General features: G+C 40.3%; 1 protein-coding gene across 2 annotated transcripts in view; it reads left to right on the forward strand.

Moving 5' to 3' along the window:
* slc8a1 (solute carrier family 8 member A1) overlaps positions 1–14,185 on the forward strand; it is a 153,756-nt gene extending 139,571 nt beyond the window's left edge. For both annotated transcript variants that reach the window (XM_023327442.1, XM_023327441.1), the window contains exons 8-11: positions 519–704; positions 1,693–1,782; positions 7,839–7,942; positions 8,060–14,185. In XM_023327442.1, coding sequence (XP_023183210.1) covers positions 519–704; positions 1,693–1,782; positions 7,839–7,942; positions 8,060–8,332 — 653 coding nt within the window. In that variant the 3' untranslated portion in view covers positions 8,333–14,185. The remainder of the gene's footprint in view (positions 1–518; positions 705–1,692; positions 1,783–7,838; positions 7,943–8,059) is intronic.
* Positions 14,186–20,310: the final 6,125 nt, after the last annotated feature.

The following is a 20,310-nucleotide window of genomic DNA, read 5'->3' on the forward strand; positions in this document are numbered from 1 at the left end:
AGTGTAGTTTTTTTCCCCCATTGTGAATCTGTTTTGCATATAGAATTGGAACATTGTACCATCATTGCACTTTTTCCTTTCCTTTTTTTTTTTGGTTTTGTTTTCACTTGACTGTGTGTTTTATTAAACCCATCACAGATTTGACATCTCACTGTAAGCAATCAGCTTCACCCACCGGTAAACAACTCCCCTGTTTCCATGGTTATTAAACCAAACTGACTTTGCAGAATTGCCAGCAGAAATCACTCAGGAGGCGCAGCGGAAACCAGCATGGAAAAACCTTTCGAGAATCACAACATGGGAAAAGTCAATATAATTTGGGGGGTTTTTGGGGGATTTTTTGTTGTTGTTGTTTTTCATCTGAACCTTTGGCATTTCTGACAAACAACTGCACCGCAGAGTTCACATCTGCGCTTACCCGTTCATGCTGTGTCCTTGATTCTTTCGGCTTTGAGAAATAAAAGAAAAGAAAGAAATCCCAATCAAGGCTCTGCCTGAACTCTGTTTCTTCCTCCCAGGTGAGGATGATGACGACGAGGAGTGCGGCGAGGAGAAACTGCCGTCGTGCTTTGACTACGTCATGCACTTCCTCACCGTCTTCTGGAAGGTTCTGTTCGCCTTCGTTCCGCCCACCGACTACTGGAGCGGCTGGGCCTGCTTCGTCGTGTCCATCTGTATGATCGGACTGCTCACTGCTGTCATCGGTGAGCACAAAGTCCCATAAAGTAGTTCACTACACAGGTGCATCATGATTAATTAGGATATTTGTGTGAATTGTATTTAATTCCAAGCAATATACTGTATATATAGAGAGAAACTCATTCATAAAATTTTTATTTCAAGTGTTTATAGTTAATTTTAATAATCATCTTGCACAGTACCACCATGGTCTGTAAAGCAAGTATTGGCACCTCTTGCAGTGTAAGCAGGTGCAAAGTCCTGTAGGGGGGAAAATATGGCTTGTCAGCCGAAGGAAGCATGAAAGGCGGTAAATTTTCCCAGTAGATCGCTCTGCTGACTTTTTTACTTGATAAAGTGGAACAACAGCAGCAGATGTCGTGGCGCCCCAAATCATCACTGCATCTGTAAACTTTCTACTGGACCTCAAGAAACGTGGATTCTATTCCTGTCTACTCTGAGAATCTTAATAGTTTCTAAATTAAATGTAGATTAATGTCATCCGCAATGTGACATTTGCAAATCTTTGAACTTTGCTTAACCAATCATCAGAAGGCTGCACTTACCCTTAATAATACCTTGTTTTTGGTCATATGTTTTTCTTCCACCCAACTTTCCATTTATATGTTTAACATGTACAGGCCAGCTAACTCATGGACAGCTGTCAAGTCAATATTCTTGATATTTTATTGGCCCATCTATACTCATAATGGTTCTGTGTAAAAAATAAAAAATAAATAAATTGTTTAGTTACTAGTTATAAACCATAATTATCAGACTAGATCCACATAAAACTTTGAAATATATCTCTACAACTGAATCAAATCTATATTGTATGACTTTCACTTTTTCAGCTGAAATTAATTAACTTTTGCCCAGTTGAATAAATTTATATTTTTACATCTCACTTGTTTACGTTGATCGGGTTGCCATTTTAAGTTTCATGCAGTGCGACATTTAGCATTTCCTGTGTAAATGACGTCATCGTGATGCACTTCCTGTGATATTTTGCAGGGGATCTGGCTTCTCACTTTGGCTGCACCGTGGGCCTCAAAGACTCCGTCACAGCAGTCGTATTTGTGGCACTGGGGACGTCTGTGCCAGGTGAGAGCATGTTCATGTTCTGAATATTGTGACGATTTAGTAAGGGGATTGATTTATTTTTTTTTCCATCAATCTCACAAAAACTAAAGCTTAATTCTCCAAAAAGGTGAAACAACAATTTTACAAGCGAATATCTCGACACTTATCATCAGGCATTTTTAAACGTTTTACCTTTATGGTTTATATTTTCATTCACCCACCCCAGGCAGAGGCAGAAAAATGTTTTCTAAGCACCAAAATGCTCCTACCAAGCAGAACCTTGTGGGCCGCAGAAATCTCATTTAAGTTCACCGAATCCCTGCTGAGCCTGGAAACCTCCGAGTCAAACCGCGCCAGGTCAGAATGACTTCCAAACAAAGTTTCCGTCAAATAAAATCACATTGATCCAAAACAAATGGTCAGTCGAACTTGTTTGTGAGCATCTAAGCTTTTTATACACAAAAGTAGATTTTCTTTTTCAAATTAACATTTTATTTATTCTTAATAGCATCTCCGTTAATTAAAAATGAATGTGCAAGGCTCCTCAAGTCATTAAATTTAAAGCTGCACATACAACAGTTGCACTAAGCGTCGGGATTCTTGCAGCATCACAGCCTTGAGGAATAATGTAGGCGCCTGTTGACGTCACAGTATTAGAAAGAAAAAAAAAAGCTTTTCATGAAAACAAAAAAAAACAGCAGTTCTTCTGACTAATGATTATTACACATATATTTGTAGTTGAATTATTTACTTTAAAATAATTTTTAAAAAATCCCTGCTACTTTTCTTGTACATTTTGAAATGCTTGTTGCGCAAAATATTATGTTTTTACTGCAGCCCGCTGCTTAACAGACTCGCCTTCATTTGAGCTTGTTGATTCAGTGTGCAGCAACAGGTGGGGAAGGGGCTGTGCTTTGTTACCATGTACTCCACTGAGGTGGAAAAGTAAAACTCCTGGCACTTTTTTCGAAATCTTAATTGTGAGAACATGATGTTTAAAAAATCAGTTATTTGAATACTTTGATGTTAGCAACTGTTCCTTGTCCCTCTGAAATATGCATAGGCAAGATTACGCATATCTTTTTTTCCAAAATATTCATTATAACCTTCCATTATTGGATGTTACATCAGCTCAATCAAATCTTTTCTTTGGCATTTAGCTCCCTGAGATCATTATGAGCAAAGTTTTCTCTGGTCAGCGTTAATCAGTGATCCCCTGCAGGGATCATTTTGTCTGAATTTTCACATTTATAATTACCAGGAACTTTTGTTATTAGTCCTTCGTCCTTTCATTTATAATACAGAGTAAGCAGTTTTCTACATAGTTCAGTTCAACTGTTTCCATGACGGCCAACAGAAACAGAAATGGTTGATGGATAGACGTTTGTAGCCCAGTTCACCCTAACAGGAAGTAAAAGCGCCTGTCATGCGATTATACATTATACTGCAAAAGCCAAAAGAGCAAAGAACCAACACGTTTACCTGCAAACCATGTAATCCGAGAAATGCCAACACAACCTGTTGTATTGCGAGCACAGCGTTTTGGTAGCGCAGCTCCATTCGTCAAGTTGCACTCAGGTGGTCCGTCGTCCTATTCGGGGGATGAAGGTAATGTGTTGTGTGTATCCTACACACATGTACACACCCAGAGAAAAATGCACACTTGCCAACAGCCGGGTTCACAGACCAATACATCAGCTAGAAGTGGTCGACTGCAAACAGATGTGCACACGGTCTGCAGAGTTTCAGAACAGGAATAAAAAGTGCTATCGCCTTCCTGAGGCTGCCAGCCCGATTAAGAGAACCTCCCCGGCTTCTCTGACACACACACAAATACAAAAACAAGCTCACACACATCAACACGGAGAAACCGAGCCCTGGTGCGGTGGCCATTAAAGCTAATAAAACCCATCCTGTGCTGCGGTTCCAAGATGATTAACCTCGTGTATCACAGTTAGCGCAGATGGTGCGCATAAACACGCGCATTGAGCTGAGGAAAAGGAGAGAGAGAAGTGAGAGAGATGGTAACTTGAATGAGTTTGTAGTTTGAGGACTTGGCAAAAGCCTTGTTTACAATAATTAGTTTAGGGCTAAACGGTGTTTGTAAGGGGCAATATGCATTCAGAAAATAGAGGTGAGTAATGGGGCGAGAAAACATCACAATTTCCATAGAATTATAGATCTTAAATAAAAAAAACATTTAAGTCAAGAAACTTTTCTCAACCAATTTTGATGTGTTCACTTACACTGTTTTTACCAATTCAGAAAATGCAATTTGATTTAAAAGTTAAATAATTTCAAAACCGCAAAGGGCAGTGCACTTGCTACATAACAGCAAAACATATTCCATCCTAAGTCCTCTGCACCAATTTATCGTTGACATTAAATTGGCATCATTGTCATCCTTATTTCAGCAGTAGCAGTGGTATTGCTAATGTTTTTTTGTAGCCACACACAGTCACTTCACCGCATCAATAACCAGCAAATCCTCTGCATTACATTGTTTTTGTCAGGCGCAAATGGCATTCTGTAACCCCAGACATACTATATGCATTCAGACTGTTGCATTACATTAAGCAGAGAGGATACTGCAAAATTCATGTATCATTCCTTTTCTCTATTGTCAGTTGAGGTCATAAATCCCCCCCGAAAAAAGAAAATGTGACTAGTTATCGACTGTTCGCCTTGATATGAAATAGGACTTGCTTCATTGATTTTAATATTAAATTGATCTGATTTGGATGTTTTGGTAATGCTGAGGTTGGCTTTCAAACGATCCATTTCCACCAATCAATACACCAATGAGCCCTGAGTCATAGACTGCTGTCTCAAATAAAGCCCTCGTTAGCTTGCTGTCCCACAGAAGTACAGTATCTTCTGATTCTCTTTTCCGATTAATTCATAATTTCCATCTACTGTTGGAAATTTCTGCATGTCATACGGTTCTGTGTCTTGCTGAAAGCGTCTCTAAGCAGTGTGTCCAAGGGTTAATTCACACCAGCCCTATTCAGTCCGCTGTAATCAAACTCTAGTTTGTTTGTCTAGAGAGTTTGGTTTGTTTGGGGAGGTGTGAATGTGCAACTGAACTCTGATGCAGACCAAAAACGTGAGCTCCGGTCCACCTAGAAACTTAGATCTGCAGATGTGTAATGCATAATGTAAACGGAGACCGCTCCAAAAGCAGGAGACTGCCTATACCGCAGGGCATTCTGGGTAAATTCAACCAAAACCAACAGGAGAGTATAGCGCTAGTGAAACAAATGGCTCGTGGTCTTTTACAAACAACATAAGAGGAACTCTACAACTGCTCAAATCTGACGCTACTCCACTTTTGTTTGCATTTCCACAAGAAGGACTTTGCGAAGGTTTTTGTGTCATTTTCAAAGAAATGGGTCATGGTGCAGCGCCACCACAGGCGACGAGGAGGAACAGGTTTTTCAAAAAGTTTGGTTTGTTGCACTGAGTCGGCACCAGCTGAAGATGTAACAAATGTGCGCAACTTTAGTCCCCAATCGAACCAAGTTAACCGGATTGTCAGGTGTGAGAACATCCTTTAAAGGACGTGTGGAATAAAAACGATTTATATTTGATCTACAAGTCAAAGTGTTTTAGATACTTTAGATGTTTCTGGTGGTAAGTCTGAATGTGGTCCTTGACAAAAAATTAATGATCTGGACTTGAATGCTGGACCTGTTGAAGACTAATGACGTTTCACTTAGTTGCACAACAAGTAGTTATTCTGGTTGGGGTGGGAAAAATTCCCACCACTTGTTTTTACCAAGAGATGACTTGGGAATTATGTTTAGGAAGGGGACAATATTTACCATTTAACCTGTAATCTAAATAAAAAAGAAAAGGTAAAATTATTTATACAACTCACAAAAGGTTGCAAAGAAAAGATGATGCTTGCAATCAGGGTTCAGACAAGATAAATCATTCACATTTTAATTTTGGGGCGGAAAATGTTTTTTTTAGACAAGGACAAAATGTAAAAGGAAAATAACACAAGCCGAAAAAAAACCGACCAGCTTGAGCACATAAACACTCCCAAGCGTCTCCTTCCAATTCAGGAGACAACAGGGAAAAGAAGACCGGGAAGAGAGAGAGGCTGGAGACGTAGGCAAGGGGTGGACGGCGAGGTAGAGGAGGAAAAGGGCAGGAAGTTCTCCGGGGAGACGTGCTGTCACAGAAGGAGCCGCAGAGTCAAAGCCGCTTTGCACAAACATGCAGTGAGCTACGGAACACGCCGGCACCCACACACTCTCCCACTCGAATCAGGCTCGCAAGCACTCGCAAGAGCAACTGAAGCACACACTCGCGAGCCTTTGCCAGGTGGTGGAGGCATGGCATTAGATTGGACCCAGGTGGCCTTGTTCACAAACACACAAGCGCTGTTTATTCAACCACTTCTCTTCTGGAACTCGCACACGTGCGGGCTTATGGTACATCGGACTTGACGCAAACAGAGCCACGGTTAGGCCAAACCGGAATGGCTCTGAAAGGCATTGAGGTGCATTGGGAGGCAGGCCTGGTGTGTCTTTGCTGGACTATTTTAGTCCATTGTCTTGACCCTCGCTTTCCGTTTGCAAGCTGTCCTTCCGGCCATTCTTTTTTCCATCCCACTGCAAATGCCAACGTGGTTGTCGCTGCCAGGAAGCTCTTATTCATCTGCTGTTCCTTCACCTCTCTGCTTTTACGTTGCCTTTCTATCCTCGCTCTGCCTCGACCGGATAAAAACAAGATGGAAACTCCTGCAACAATGGCGCGTCTGGCTAATTAGCGAGAGAGAGAAAGAGTGCTGACCGGCTACTTGTTCACCCAAAAAGCCTATTGTCAACATTTGGCAGCGCCTTCACATATTCTGTCAGTAAAGTAATGAAGAGCATGCCCCCCTCAGAGCTTTTGTTACTTGGCAGACATGAAGCTAGGAGGAGCGTTTGGGGGTGTGAGGGGAAAGCTCTTTAGCCACCCGGCCAAAAATTGTTTGTCTATGAAAATGGAGATTCATCCCTCTAAATTATTGATTAGGGGAATAAATCCCTTCTCACCCGGACAGCCAACACGGCTACAAGACTGTGGTTTCCTAATTTAATCTTTCCTGTTTGAATTTGGAAATTGGCTCTGCAGGCTTACCTGAATTAGGCCTGCGGAACTAAAGCTAAGCTAATGTGAAGCTGCTGTCGCTTTGTCGTGTCATGCGGTGTGTGTTGGTGTATGTAAACACATAATGTATGCGGGACTAAAATAGAGTATGAAGTTATCGAACATCTATAAGGCTTGTGTATTTTCCTGTGCCTGGTTTTGTATGGAGCTCGTACATTGGGATGAAGGATGTGAAATTCAGTGTTAGACTGTCAAGATGGGTTTCGGCACTTTGTCAGTGAGATTAGTGTCTTTTTTTCCCCCCTCATAATGATAATTTGAACACCTTAGAAGGAAAGTTTAATGATCTATACTCTAGTGCCTGGTTTTCTTGTTCCTCTGCAGACTGGAGAAAATTTTGAGAATCGTAACATTTGATTTGCCACTTTCTGGGTTTCTGTCCTTCCCAACTCCCTTCATTGCTTCTTTATATCCTTCCAATTTTATTGTCTTATTTCATTCCTTCGTCGTGTGCTCACTTTTTGTTCCATCATGTCTTTCATTCTTTTTTTTCTCACATTATTCCTTCATTCATTCCTTGCGACCTACCTGCCTTCCTTCCTAGTCTACCTCTTTCTTCCTTCCCTTTACCTCCTTTTCTTTCTTGCGAATCTTGCTTCCTTTTAAATTCATCCATTACCATCTAAAAATCTCAAAGAATTTTAGAAAACGTGTGAAAATAGTAGTATTTTTATAGTTTTAAAGACGAGCCTTTTGACTGTAACCTAAACCAAAGTTTATATGGCCACTATTATTTCAGTAAAACTCCCACACACAAAAAAGCCCTCAACTGGTTATTCTGATGATATCTGTGTCGTAGAAAGCCGATACCAAACCTGGGATTTATTGTAAATTTTAATATTTAAACTGATGCCTAAAGTGGCATGGTGAGTTTTCTCCAATCTGTTTCCTTTTTATTCTTTCTCTCCATACAGATACATTTGCCAGTAAAGTTGCAGCCATACAAGATCAGTATGCAGACGCCTCCATTGGCAACGTGACAGGCTCCAATGCTGTCAATGTGTTCCTGGGCATCGGGGTGAGTACGGAGCTAATTTCAATGTCCCTCTTTGCTGGTTTTGTCTTTGTAGCGACGCTTTTCTACAACCTAAGTGCGTTCCACATCACTGAGTTTCTGTCTGCCTCTGTCTGGTAGGTGGCGTGGTCCATTGCTGCCATCTACCACAACAGCAAGGGCCACGAGTTTAAGGTCGACCCCGGCACTCTGGCTTTCTCCGTCACACTCTTCACCATATTTGCCTTCATCTGTGTCGCCACCCTGATGTACCGGCGGCGGCCTGAGATCGGCGGGGAGCTTGGTGGGCCCCGGACTGCGAAGGCCCTGACCACCATGCTGTTCTTCAGCCTGTGGCTTCTCTACATCCTCTTCTCCTCACTGGAGGCCTATTGCCACATCCAAGGCTTTTAAGAGAGCGAGCGGAAGATCCCGAAGAGAAGGGTGGGACAGAAGAACCGGAAGGATAGAAGAAAGGGAAAATAAAAGAATGGATTCTTGGATATTTAAGGTTGTCGTTTTGATCTAATACTCCCTCCCTCTGTGCAATATGTTAAATGACAAATGAATGGATGTATGTACAGGTGAAGGACTTTCAGACGCACTCAAGAATCTAAAAATGCGGTGAAAGGAAGCAAAGACGCACGGAAGAACATCATACTTGAGAATCAAAGCCACTACAGAAATTATTCAACTGATGGCAAAAAGGAATACAAAAAAAAAAACAACATTTCTCCCCTTACTCCACAAATCCTCACGCATCAAGCTATCTTGAGCAAATTCATGTTTAAACGCATAAGACAAACTTACTGACATGCACGGATGTGATAAATGTCTTTTCTTCCAAATGAATCCGACATAATCCAAATATCCAGCCCGATCATCAGTGCTCCAAGTGTGACGATGTGGCCTAAACAGGAGACCTCCTCAAGTTGGAGCACTGATTCTCTTGTGTCCAGCTCCAAAAAAGTGTCGGTGCGAGCGTAACACACAGTAAGAGCAAACCAGATTCTCGGCCACATCCAATTATCGACAACCATCTGTGTGTCTGCAGGGTGTGTTGATGTGCTTAGGCGCGGTAGGACGATGGTAAACTACTGTGAAAAAAAAAAAGCCTCTTGTTTCTGCTGTTGCTGCGCAAGACAAAAAATGCTATTGTTCTTGAGGTCTTCTTGACTCTCACGGCTTGTAGAAAATGCTGAATTGGGAATTTCTGTTCTGGGAGGGGCCGTTCCGTGTGGCGTAACTTTGATCATCGTCGGGGTGGCACGTGTAAATACTCTGAGGCGGACGCACGTTTCAATTCGATTGATTTCGTTCTGAATGTCTTGGTCAATGCTGCACGCCTCACCCCCTCAATCCCCTCGAAGGGCCCTTCGTTCTTGTTGCTTTATAGTGTAGATGTAAATGATTTAAGGTCCTTTGTCAATCAAAGTTGGTGGTGGGGGTTAATGTGCTTTTACCTTTAATAAGGCCATGTCTGAGAAGACGCACTGGCCACTCTACCGTTAAAAACTGTTAGAGAAACCATAGTCGTCGCATTAATATCAAAGTTAATCTTCTTTATTTGTTTTATTTTGTTTTACCACAGTTGAGATTTCCACAACCCATATTTCAGTGAAATCATTGAAAATCACACATGCAAATATCTGCAAAACCTGATGGACTTTCTGTCAAATCTGTCCGACACGGCTTGACTCTCTAAACAAGTTTGGACAACATCCCGTCTCCTAAGCAACCCGGTGCCGGTTGTCCGGTGAACTATTTGAATACTTCTAATATCAAGGGCTTTGTTACAACAAAATACGAATTCCTGATTCTGGCTTTTGGTTTCTTAGAACAGATGTACTTTGGTCAATGGTGAGGCCAATGTAACACGTGATGATGACCTTTCTTGACTCTTACTTGATAGAATTTTGCTTCATAGGAGAAAGTATCGAGTCTGGTACTAAGAAGTGCTTGATTATTGTCTCGATGTGCTCAGATAAAAATCACATCCCTAGTTGAGTCCTATCCCATTTCGACTAACACTTAGTCTTTCTTTAAGCTACATCAACTCATAACACGGCGTAGCTCCCTTCAGACTGAATCACAATGGGGTTTAGCTACAAGGCAGTTGCCATTTTTTTTCTTAAGTGTCTATTTTTTAAGACCAAATATTTAGTCCAAACATAAAAGTCAGTTGATAGAAGAAAAAAAAGGCTAATGCACAATTTTAATAACCAGGTTGTTGCCTTGCAAAGGTGATGATGCGCCTAAATGATTTCAGCACGTTGTGTTTATATATTCAGACTGTTGAACATAAGACCTTTATGTCTCTGAATCACTGGTAAAATTCTAAAAAAAAAAGGGAAAAAAAAGGCCAGTTTTAATCATGTAGGACCCAAATGGTTGTCCTATAAATTCCGTGTTACTACTTTGGCTAAATTTAAACCTTGGCACACTTCTGTGGAAGCTTAAGAGAAGAATTTCATTGTCTGATTGCAGAGAGGCAGTGGTCCAAATGGCAAAAAAAAAATTATAGTTAAAACATCAGCTTTACTGTCCGTTCATTCTACCTACCAGACTTTTGCAAAACCAATCAAAACTCATCCCAAACCGCACATTAAAACGATGAACATACCCTCCGAGATGTTGGTGTTAAACTTTACATCAATGGGGGAACAAAAGGAGCCCAAAATATTAATAAGCCTAATTTGACTGTGAGAAGTTTAGACTTCAGACTGTTATTTTATTTATTCAGCTACAACCATAAGTATCTCAGCGTACACACACTTGTACTATAGCACTACTGTATGCAACTTAATTGGCAAGTATTTCCCATGTGAGATGTTTTTTTTTTTTGTTTTTTTTTTACTTGATGTACAATAAACAGTATTTTAAACTATATCTGTAAAATAAATTAGTCTGGACTAGATGTAAACCGTTGTAAACTTAGCAGTAATTTTGTCGAAGACCGTTGTCGATGCCAGTGAGAGTCGAGCCAGAGGCCTTCATTGGTCGTAAATCCAGAGAATTTTGAAGGACATTGTAAATGTTCTAAGTTTTGTAAAACAACTGAGTAGAGTTGTAGACAATTAGCTGATAGTAGAGGACTTTTGATCGGATACAGATCCAACAACCTGGCTCAGACAGCCACTTGTGTTGCTAATGAAACAAAATGGCGGAGAAACAAAAAACAACCCAACTCTGGAATATGAAAAGCTCTGTATTAGACAGCAGTTGTCGTATGAAGCCTTTGGAGTGGCAGTTTACCCCTATTTTGCCAAAGGGACATCTTTCTATCAGAAATATTTGTAACCCATCCAGTAAATGGTTTTCTAATCAACATCTCTTTCCAAAAACACCAAATATACTATCACATTTCTTTAAGGAGCTACGGGAAATGGCTGTTGTTTAAACCTTTCTAGGTCGATTTTTATGTATTTGTCTCTTCACTGGCATGGAGCTGAAGGTTTATACACTGTAAACAACTTAAAATGAAGTTATGCTCGCACGTGCAAAAAAAAAAAAAAAAACAACGTAAGAAGCTGCATTAACTTTAAATGACTTCAAGACATGAATTTTCTTAGTCGTTGCAGAAAGTCTACAGGAATGAAGCACTTGCAGCAATGCAGTTTGTTTTTGCATTCAGACCATCTGTTGCACAATTTTACCAGAAGCAAACGTTTTTCTTTCGCTAAACGGCGAGCGTTCTCTCTTGCAACACCAGCATTGTTGCACACAGTTTCTTATACGCCTACCTTGACTAGCGGCCTTGGCTAACGTGCAGCTAATGGGAGAGGCTCACACCATCAGAGCCAAGGTGGGGAAGCTAATTTACTGGCTAGCAAATGTTTAGCGGCAACCAGCAAATCTGCTAGCTATGACTGTAAATACTAAATGGGCAGTTTTTTTTCTTTTAATTCATTAGCCTATATTCTTATTAAATAATTGCAATAGCTCTCGAGTTAGCTTCGTGGCTTGGGCCTGCGAGTAACAAGTCTAGGACACAAAACAAAAGCAATGATGGATTAAACAAATGAGCTGTAGACTACAGTCATTTTGGGGCTTTTTTTTTTGCTGTTCAATAGTAAGATTTTAATATGAAGGAAAAACCTTGCACTGCTTCATGTTGCCAAGTGAAACGGCTACAGAGCCGTTTTGCTAGCAGAGTTGCTTTTGCTGTAAACAGGTTTGTTGTTTTGTTTTTGTTTTTTTTTTGTTCTGACTGATTTACACAGTAATTACAATGTTCTTGTAAAAAAAGATAATAATAATAATCCAGTGGTGTTGAATCAGTTGTTAACCATTAATAATGTTGCTACTAATGTAAAAGTTGATATGTCTCTGTTGCCTAATTTACTCCTTGACTTGACCGACTGTCTGACAGACTGAGAAATAAATACATGCAACACTGGACAGTCAAATGAAGGACGGAAGGACGGACGCCCCCTCTGGTACGAGATGAGCAAAGAAATGTACTGCTGGGATTTAAAAGAAAAAAAAAAATTAATGAAAAGAAAGTTACCAAGAGTTATTCTCTACCTTTAAGGTAACGTTTAACAAATAAAGAGACGACAGAACGAAAAAAAAAAACCTGTGGAGGACGAAGATGAAAATAAATAAATAATGAAGTTACAGCCATACATTGATTTCTGGGCCAGTGAGACAATGGACTCCTTCTGCCCAGCATGTGTATTGTTATGAAGTCTTATCTGTCCTCGCGTGTTTTCATTCCCCTCCTTTTTCTTTCTTTCTAAATGTTCTGCCAAAAGTAACCAAAAACAGGCAGTAATCTTTGTTCAGTTTCCTCCCCCGAAAAGCCACCGTTTCACCCCCCCTCCGTCTCCCAAGTTTTCCATGTTTTGGAATGTCGATGTGCTACTTGTTGACACTGTGCATGAATGATGACATGCCTGTACATAGTTATAGAGAATCGTATCCCATTCCTATGGTGTTTTTGACGGGAAGAAGTCTGAATGTTGTACAGATTTGGATCTTTCCGTTGACCTTCTTCTTGGTTACGCTTTGGTGTAGAGCTAATCTTTTATTTTATTATGTTTTTTTGTTGATTCAATCAAAGCTGCAGAGTCTCTGAATGAATTGCACATTATCATTAACCGAGATTTATGTTGAAAGAAAATAGAAAAGGCAATATCTGCTGTTATTGAATGAGAGAGGAGATAGCGGAGTTATATATCTTAAATCTATATGACGGTTGCATGGGTTATTTGTAAAAAATAATTTAAAAAATCTTTAAAAAAAAAAAAAAGCAGAAAATGGGGGGTAAAGGGAGAAGAAATACTTGGCTTGCTACTTTTAATACCATGGCTGTATTCTGACAAATGAAGAATACTGTATGTACATCTAAATGTTATTTTGTCTTTAAAGAAATCATATTGTGTATATACTGTACAGTGTTATCAGTGGGATGACCTATATGGCCATACGCTAACCATAGAGAATTAATTCAACATATTTATTTAAAAGGAAGAACACTCGCTACACTCAAGAATGACATATATTGCCTTTTTGGAGAAGTTAAAAACTTGTCTTTCTCTCTGCCTTGTCTCTCCTTTCCATAAATTCAGATTTTTCTTTCCTAGATGGCTTTGTTTTCCTTAACTCTACTGTCTAGTTTCCTGCGCCCTTTATTTTCCAGTTGGGTTTTTTTAAAGTCGAGCGGTTGCCGTCGACTTCAGGCCGCGACGCGTTTTCTGTCAATCTTTTTAGCCGTTTCTGTCTTGTACCTCTTTATCGAGTTACGCACAACATGTCTGCGTGTGTCCTCAATGGTCTTTGTGTCTCAAAGAATCGCTCATCTGTATTTAAGTCCCCCATCTGTCTTATTTTGAACCATCTGTTAGATTTCTTGGTTACTAAAGCCCTTTGCGTTCACATTTCATTTTTAATCCCTCAAATCGCATCTTTCTTTAATACACTCTGCCTGTCCTTCTCCCACGGTGTAGTCGGAGAACTTCACTTTTGCTGATTTGGTGTGTGTGTGTTTGTGGGTTTTTTTTTTCTTTTCTTTTCTTTTTGGGAAAATGGAACAATAACACAAGTTAGGTTTGCAATAATCTTTTTTTTTTCTTGTTTGTTTTATAATTCCTATATGCCTCGTTTCTTTGTCGGCATGTACGTGTGTTTTTAATTTTTGTTTAACACCAGTGGGTTAGGCAGAAAGTTGTTCTGTATGTGTGTCGCCACTAACTGTGACTGCTCTCCATGGTACTTCTGATAAGTCCACTAAAATAAAGTTTGGGATATCCAGTTTCAAAGACAGCTTGTGTCCACTGCCTTTCTAAAGTGTGTACAGTTTTGAAATCGTTTGAACCGGCGGGGACCAAACAAAGGTCACACCAGCTCTTTTGTGCTATGCAGAGAAGACAAAAGTGCGGTCAATGTTTTAATCTCACACAACACGACTGACGAGGCGTGGGAGAGTAAATCCAAATGTAGAAAACTGACACCCCATTTAATATGATGTTCTTTCAATAGAAATGTTCACATATGTCTGAACTTTCCTCTCTTTAAAGGAAAGTCGTTTTAATGCAGGACATCACCTACAACTTAAGCTTGCTTGACTTATTCACCCCCAAAAACCTTTTGAGCGTCTGGTTTACATTCAAAGTCTATGTGGAGGCGAGTCGAGGTCTGTTGCGGCGCGGTTGGAGCGTCTAGCTCAGCGAGATTTGAACTGTTCGAAGAGTCAAGAGCAGGGGTCTCAAACTCCAGGCCTCAAGGGCCGCAGTCCTGCAGTTTTTAGATGTGCCACAGGTACAAAACACTGGAATGAAATGACTTAATTACCTCCTCCTTGTGTAGATCAGTTCTCCAGAGCCTTAATGACCTAATTATTCTGTTCAGGTGTGGTGCAGCAGAGGCACATCTAAAAGTTGCAGGACTGCGGCCCTCGAGGACTGGAGTTTGAGACCCCTGGTCAAGATCGTCCAATGGGAAACGACGGCTAGAGCTTGACCCGTCAGACGCGCCCTCGACGCGCCTCCACACAGACTTTAAATGTAAACCAGACGCGCAAAACACAAGGGCAAAAATATCTAGCGTCAGCATTCAAAGTGCGCAGGCGTCGAACTTGAAGCGTTGGACTTCATTTTTGACGCGTGTAACACTTTTGGTTTGAACGCACCATTAGACAATGTCAACAAAAATGTGTATCCTGAAGCACAAAGTTAGCACAAGCTAGTGTTGTCACCTTTGGCTGAAGTTACTTCTCTGACATGTGCCATCTGCCACTCTTTAAAATTGTCCTGAGGAAATGTTTACCCCCTCCTAACTTCCAGCTGTGAGATGTTTGAGGGGTATCTTGCCCGAAAAGCTCAGGGCAAGTCACCCCACAACATCTCAACTGGCTCAAGATCTGGCCGTGGACTCTGCCCATCCCTCTACATTTCAGGCCTACGGATTCTTTGGTATGTTTTGAGTCATTGATTTGCTAACAGAGTCCAAATATGGTTCAGCTCATACATTTTTTCCTTAGAATGTTTCATATTTCTGTCAAGCACTCTCTGATATGGTGGATTTTTTTATGGTGAGCCGGTCAGGTCCGGCTGCAGCAAAACCAAAGGTCAAATATCCTTCAAAATGCTAAGAAATGCTGTGATGTGCCTATGTATTTTTATTTTTTTTGGAGAATAAATGTAGGGGTACCTCATGTATTTCTTACCAGATTATACTGAAAGTCTTCAGCTAAATTAAAGACCCTTTAAAAATATGCTGCTATATACTATTTGAATTGTTGAAGTTGATATTGAAGAGCAATTTATCCAAATAGCCTCGAAAAACTGATCATCATTGGGCGTCAAATTTTGACCCGGCCCAATTTCGAACAAGATTCAAGTACATCGTAATCTGAATGAAATTTGTTTTGCATCTTGAAAATAAGCATGTGGAAAACTGAATTAAATTGCTAAATAACGAACACTGAATTGGCTCCAAGCCCCCTACGTACCTCGCCTACAGGACAGCAATCAGCAAAACATGAGCAGCACCCAAAAACAATCATTGTAAGCATAACAGAGTAATTAACCCTACATCACCGTGTTGCTCGACACATTGTTCAGGGAAACAAAACAATGAGGACAACGAGCACAGTATGAGATTTTGTGTATGTATCAATCTAGCAATAAAAACAAATCTATTTTTGAAACGACATCCTTCAATTCTACATAAATTCCCATTATGACAATGTAAAACTCGCGATGTTGTGTGAGGCGGCTTCGTTTGAGTGGAGGTGTGCGACATTGCGCACGCCGCTTTGATTCCTCTGGAGGTGAACGCCTCCAGTGTTGGCTGCTTTGCCTGTTCAGGCGCTGAGGGAGGAGGGAACAAAACACACAAGTAGAGTACAGGAAGCAGCAGCAGCACATAAAGCACATTCCTTCACATCAAACCCAACACTGTGGAAAGCATGCAGTGGGCTGCCTCGCTCTCTGGATCGTGTACTTGCTATTGACATCCTACACATTTATACCCAGAGGAAGAATTTAGACATCTGATGCCAGTACCAACAACACTATCTGAGGACTTTGCGAGGAGCGACCATTGAAAAACAGAGCCGACAAATCGGCAACAGAAGCGGCAGCGGTGTGTTGGCTTCATCTTTAGAACGAACACTGATCGACAAACTCTAGTCACCGGTGACTTTTCATGTCTGTGACGCCCTAGAGAAGACTTGGGCAAAATAAACTGTAAAGTCCTAAAGACTTCTAGCAAAGGCCAGGGGCTGAAGACAGTTTAAGGAAATATTGTGAAAAGTCTTGAACATCAAGCAGCGTCCAAAGTAGATAGCCTGGTTGGTAAAAAAAAAAAATGAAATAAATAATTGTAAGGCTTAAGGTTTATGTGTGACGTAATGGGGTCAGGAAATAAAAACTGGCAAATAAAAAAATGGATTGAGCCGTTTAAGATGAATGGAGTTCAATGAATTGATCAAGTTATTGATGTCCAACCAGAGCCATATTCTGAAAAGGGCATCAGTCCAGCTCTCAATTCCTCTTAGTTTTATTCCAACTCTCTCTATATACCAGCAGGGACATTTTCAAGAGTTTTTTTTTTTCTTGTTAGTTTTGTTTTTATCTGTACTTGGAAAACAAAGACTTGCTAGCTTATTTTCTGCATGCTTGTGCAGAGCATATGTGAGCTTAGAGAAATGAAGTTGGTACTGTAGGGTTAGGGTTAGACGGGCGTTGCATTGGACTCCAAATGGCACCGTGGACAAATGAAGTTGGCTAGGTTTTACTAATGTCGCCATTGGTTTTTATCATTTGTGGACTGAAGGATACACCTCGAGGTTTTACATGATGTTGTTAAAAAGGTAACAGCATGCTCATTTGGAATGCTCATTTGTTTGAACAATTGCCTCATTAGGCTGACGTGTAAAAGAAATTTAACCAGCATTTCAACCTTTTGGTCATTGACAGCAATGAGGGAAAAAAAAAAAAGCTCCTGACTTTTGAGTCGACAGCATTGCTTGGTGCAGCACGTCTCCTTTAACATAGACATGTAACTTTTATGCCACTTTTGTTTTTTGTGCTTCAACAGGACAGTAATGAGAGTCAAAGGTGCATTAGTTCTACAGACTATGAGAAGTGAGGATCATACGTGCCTTTCTCCCTGGTGTTTTAGTGGTGAATTTGAGAGCGTTCTCTTAAAAACACACGTGACGTCAGTTGCTGTGTGATAAGTAACAGCCATCAACCGCATGATTACGCAAAATATCCCCTAATGTTCCCAAATATAAACCCAGATGTATTTGTTTCTTCAGGCGCCATTGAAGGTCTTCAACAATAACGCTCAGCTGTTCTATTGGGAGCTGCATTCTTATTTGAGTTGAGCCAAATTGAATTTCGGCCGGCCATTCTTCTCCTTTTTTTGTCTCGACATCCCATTAACATCAAAATGCGTTTCCATTTATTTAGTCCCTCCCGACAAGAAACGTGGCATTTGCCTGAATGCTTGTACGTCTTTGACTGTCATCTGACTTGTTCACTCATTGTGACGGAGATGAAAAGCCACATTTGAATTGGCGCTGATTACGGCTGGCTGTTTCCTTGTTTCCCAGCTACTTTCGCAGCAGCTTTTCTCTCCAGCAACAGTCTTCTTTTCTGTTGCAAAAACAAAAAAACATTTGACTACAGGACTTATTAAAGCTCTCTGTACTGTAACAGATGTGAAATTAAATCATTTATTTTCCAACTAATTGTGAATGTAGTTTTTTTACAAGAGGAAAGGATGTTTTTGAGACGACCAAACAAGAACTCAAAGTAAAATGGAAAAAAAAAAAAAAAGAGCGAGAGAGATTCATGTTGGGAATGAAATAGGTGTTGGAAGTCAATTGAAATATGACATGACCTGACGGAGCACAAACATTTTATTCAAAATATACATAAACACATATACACATCATGCCCTGAGACAGAAAATCAAAGAGGGCTTCAAAGTAGAAACCCCGAGTGTGAAACTGTGTTATAGGCTTGTTTGTTAGATTTAGGAAATATTCAGACAATTTTTTATTTTTTGGTTGGTGCATTGAAGTATTCAGTTTCATTTAAAAGAGAAACTGCGTTGGCTGCATTGAAACAGCACTTCAATTAAACATCACTCAAAGCAACCCAAAGCAGACAAGATCAACGTTTTCTGCAAGTTTGTCTGCATACTTCAGTTGCGTGTGTCGAGTCAGGTTTGTCTTGAGAAAGAAATTATAAGCCTTTTTTCAGGTGATGCACGCAGTATATGTCAGTGGTTACTCATCATGCGTGCGCGAGAATTCAAAATAAACTTAATTTTCTAAAACGTGTGAAAGATTTTGGCGTTCATCCACGGAGTCCTCTAGGGGAACATGGGGAAAATGTTTTCTTTTGCGTTCCCTCGCAATGTGCTTACTGCAATATTTGCTGGTCTGTTTTGTATACAGTCACGAATGTCGATTTAACATTTCAAACATATACACATTTAAAGAGCCTCAGTGAAAACGTGTTTATTATTATTAACGTTTGGTGCAAAAAACTGATTGAAAATCGATTTATTCGCTGCCTTTTTTGTTTGCGTAAGACTGAGATGGATCGGCACATGAAAACGGCCCTTTTAAACCATTCAGACCAACACAAGAAAGACACAATCAAAACTGTCAGATGACTTATTGCCCCGTGATAACAACTCAGAAATAGTCCAAATAGTTTGGATGTAGTTTTTTATTTCTTTCCTTCTTACGGAAGTTTCTGTTTACATCATAGGTTTGTGGTGCATTTCTATCCTAAAGAAAAACACATAAAACTTCAGATATTTCACAGCGAGATGTTAACATGCATGGAAAAACCTGATGGTAACCTTATATAATAGCAGAAAGTATGATGGCCACCGTAAGAAAGGTTTACAGTATCCAAGTATGCTGCATGAACAGTGACTATTGATCAGTAGATTATTGCAAGAGAACGCAAAATAAAATAAAAAAAATCCTCCATGTCCCTTAGGGGGCTCCATGTTCATCGGTTCATCTAATTCAAAGTCAGTAGACTTACGAACTTCCCTGGACATACATGGGAAATCTTGCAGATAAATGTAAATGTCTGGGAAATTTTCAATTTTCTATGTTTCCTTCATGTCTTCTAATGCCTCGTTTCCATGTAGGGCAGTGGTGTCCAAACTTTTTGACATTAGGGCCAAAAATGTCAAGTTGAAAGTACTCTGGGGCCACAGGATTTTATCATTCGGATCAGTCCAAGTACACCTCGCGGATTCGGAAACCGCACACATTGGTTGTAAAAAGTCAGTGTGACACCGTCAAACCGCGCACAGGATAAAAAACTCGTGGGCTCCAAATGACCCCATCTCTCAATACCGTAGGTTGGTTAAGACGTCCTGAGTGTTGACAACAAAATATATGCTGCTGTTCCCTGTCAAGTATTAAATGGGCAGTTGTAATGGAAAGTCTCCTTTTTTCTCATTTTGTTATTCAAAATGGTCTTTTTCTAAGAAAACACCTCTAATTCTGGTTACCCTAAGATGTCAATCATTGTATCTTTTGGATCGTTTGTTGGTTCAATGTAACTGTCTTTTATTTTTCACAATCACATGGCCAAGAAATGGCTTTCTTCACGAAACTGAACAAAATGCTAAATTTCAGAGTTTCTAAAGCATATGGTCGGCTGATCGCTGCCACAAAGTAACAGGCCGTTTACGTGTCTCTCGTCTTTTTAAACAATCAGGATAGAGTCTATTGTCCCATAACAGCTGACTAAAAGATGAGTTTAATTTTCTTTCTTCACACTGCCACTGTGATGGATTGTACCCATTCGCAGCGATTTATCTTCCAGACTCCCAATTGCATCCTCTTCCTGTTTGAGGAAGTTGTGGCTCTAATTTACTACAAACAAATGCCTTCCCTCTGA

This window comes from Xiphophorus maculatus, chromosome 22, assembly GCF_002775205.1.
Source record: "Xiphophorus maculatus strain JP 163 A chromosome 22, X_maculatus-5.0-male, whole genome shotgun sequence".
Classification (NCBI taxonomy): Eukaryota; Metazoa; Chordata; class Actinopteri; order Cyprinodontiformes; family Poeciliidae; genus Xiphophorus; species Xiphophorus maculatus.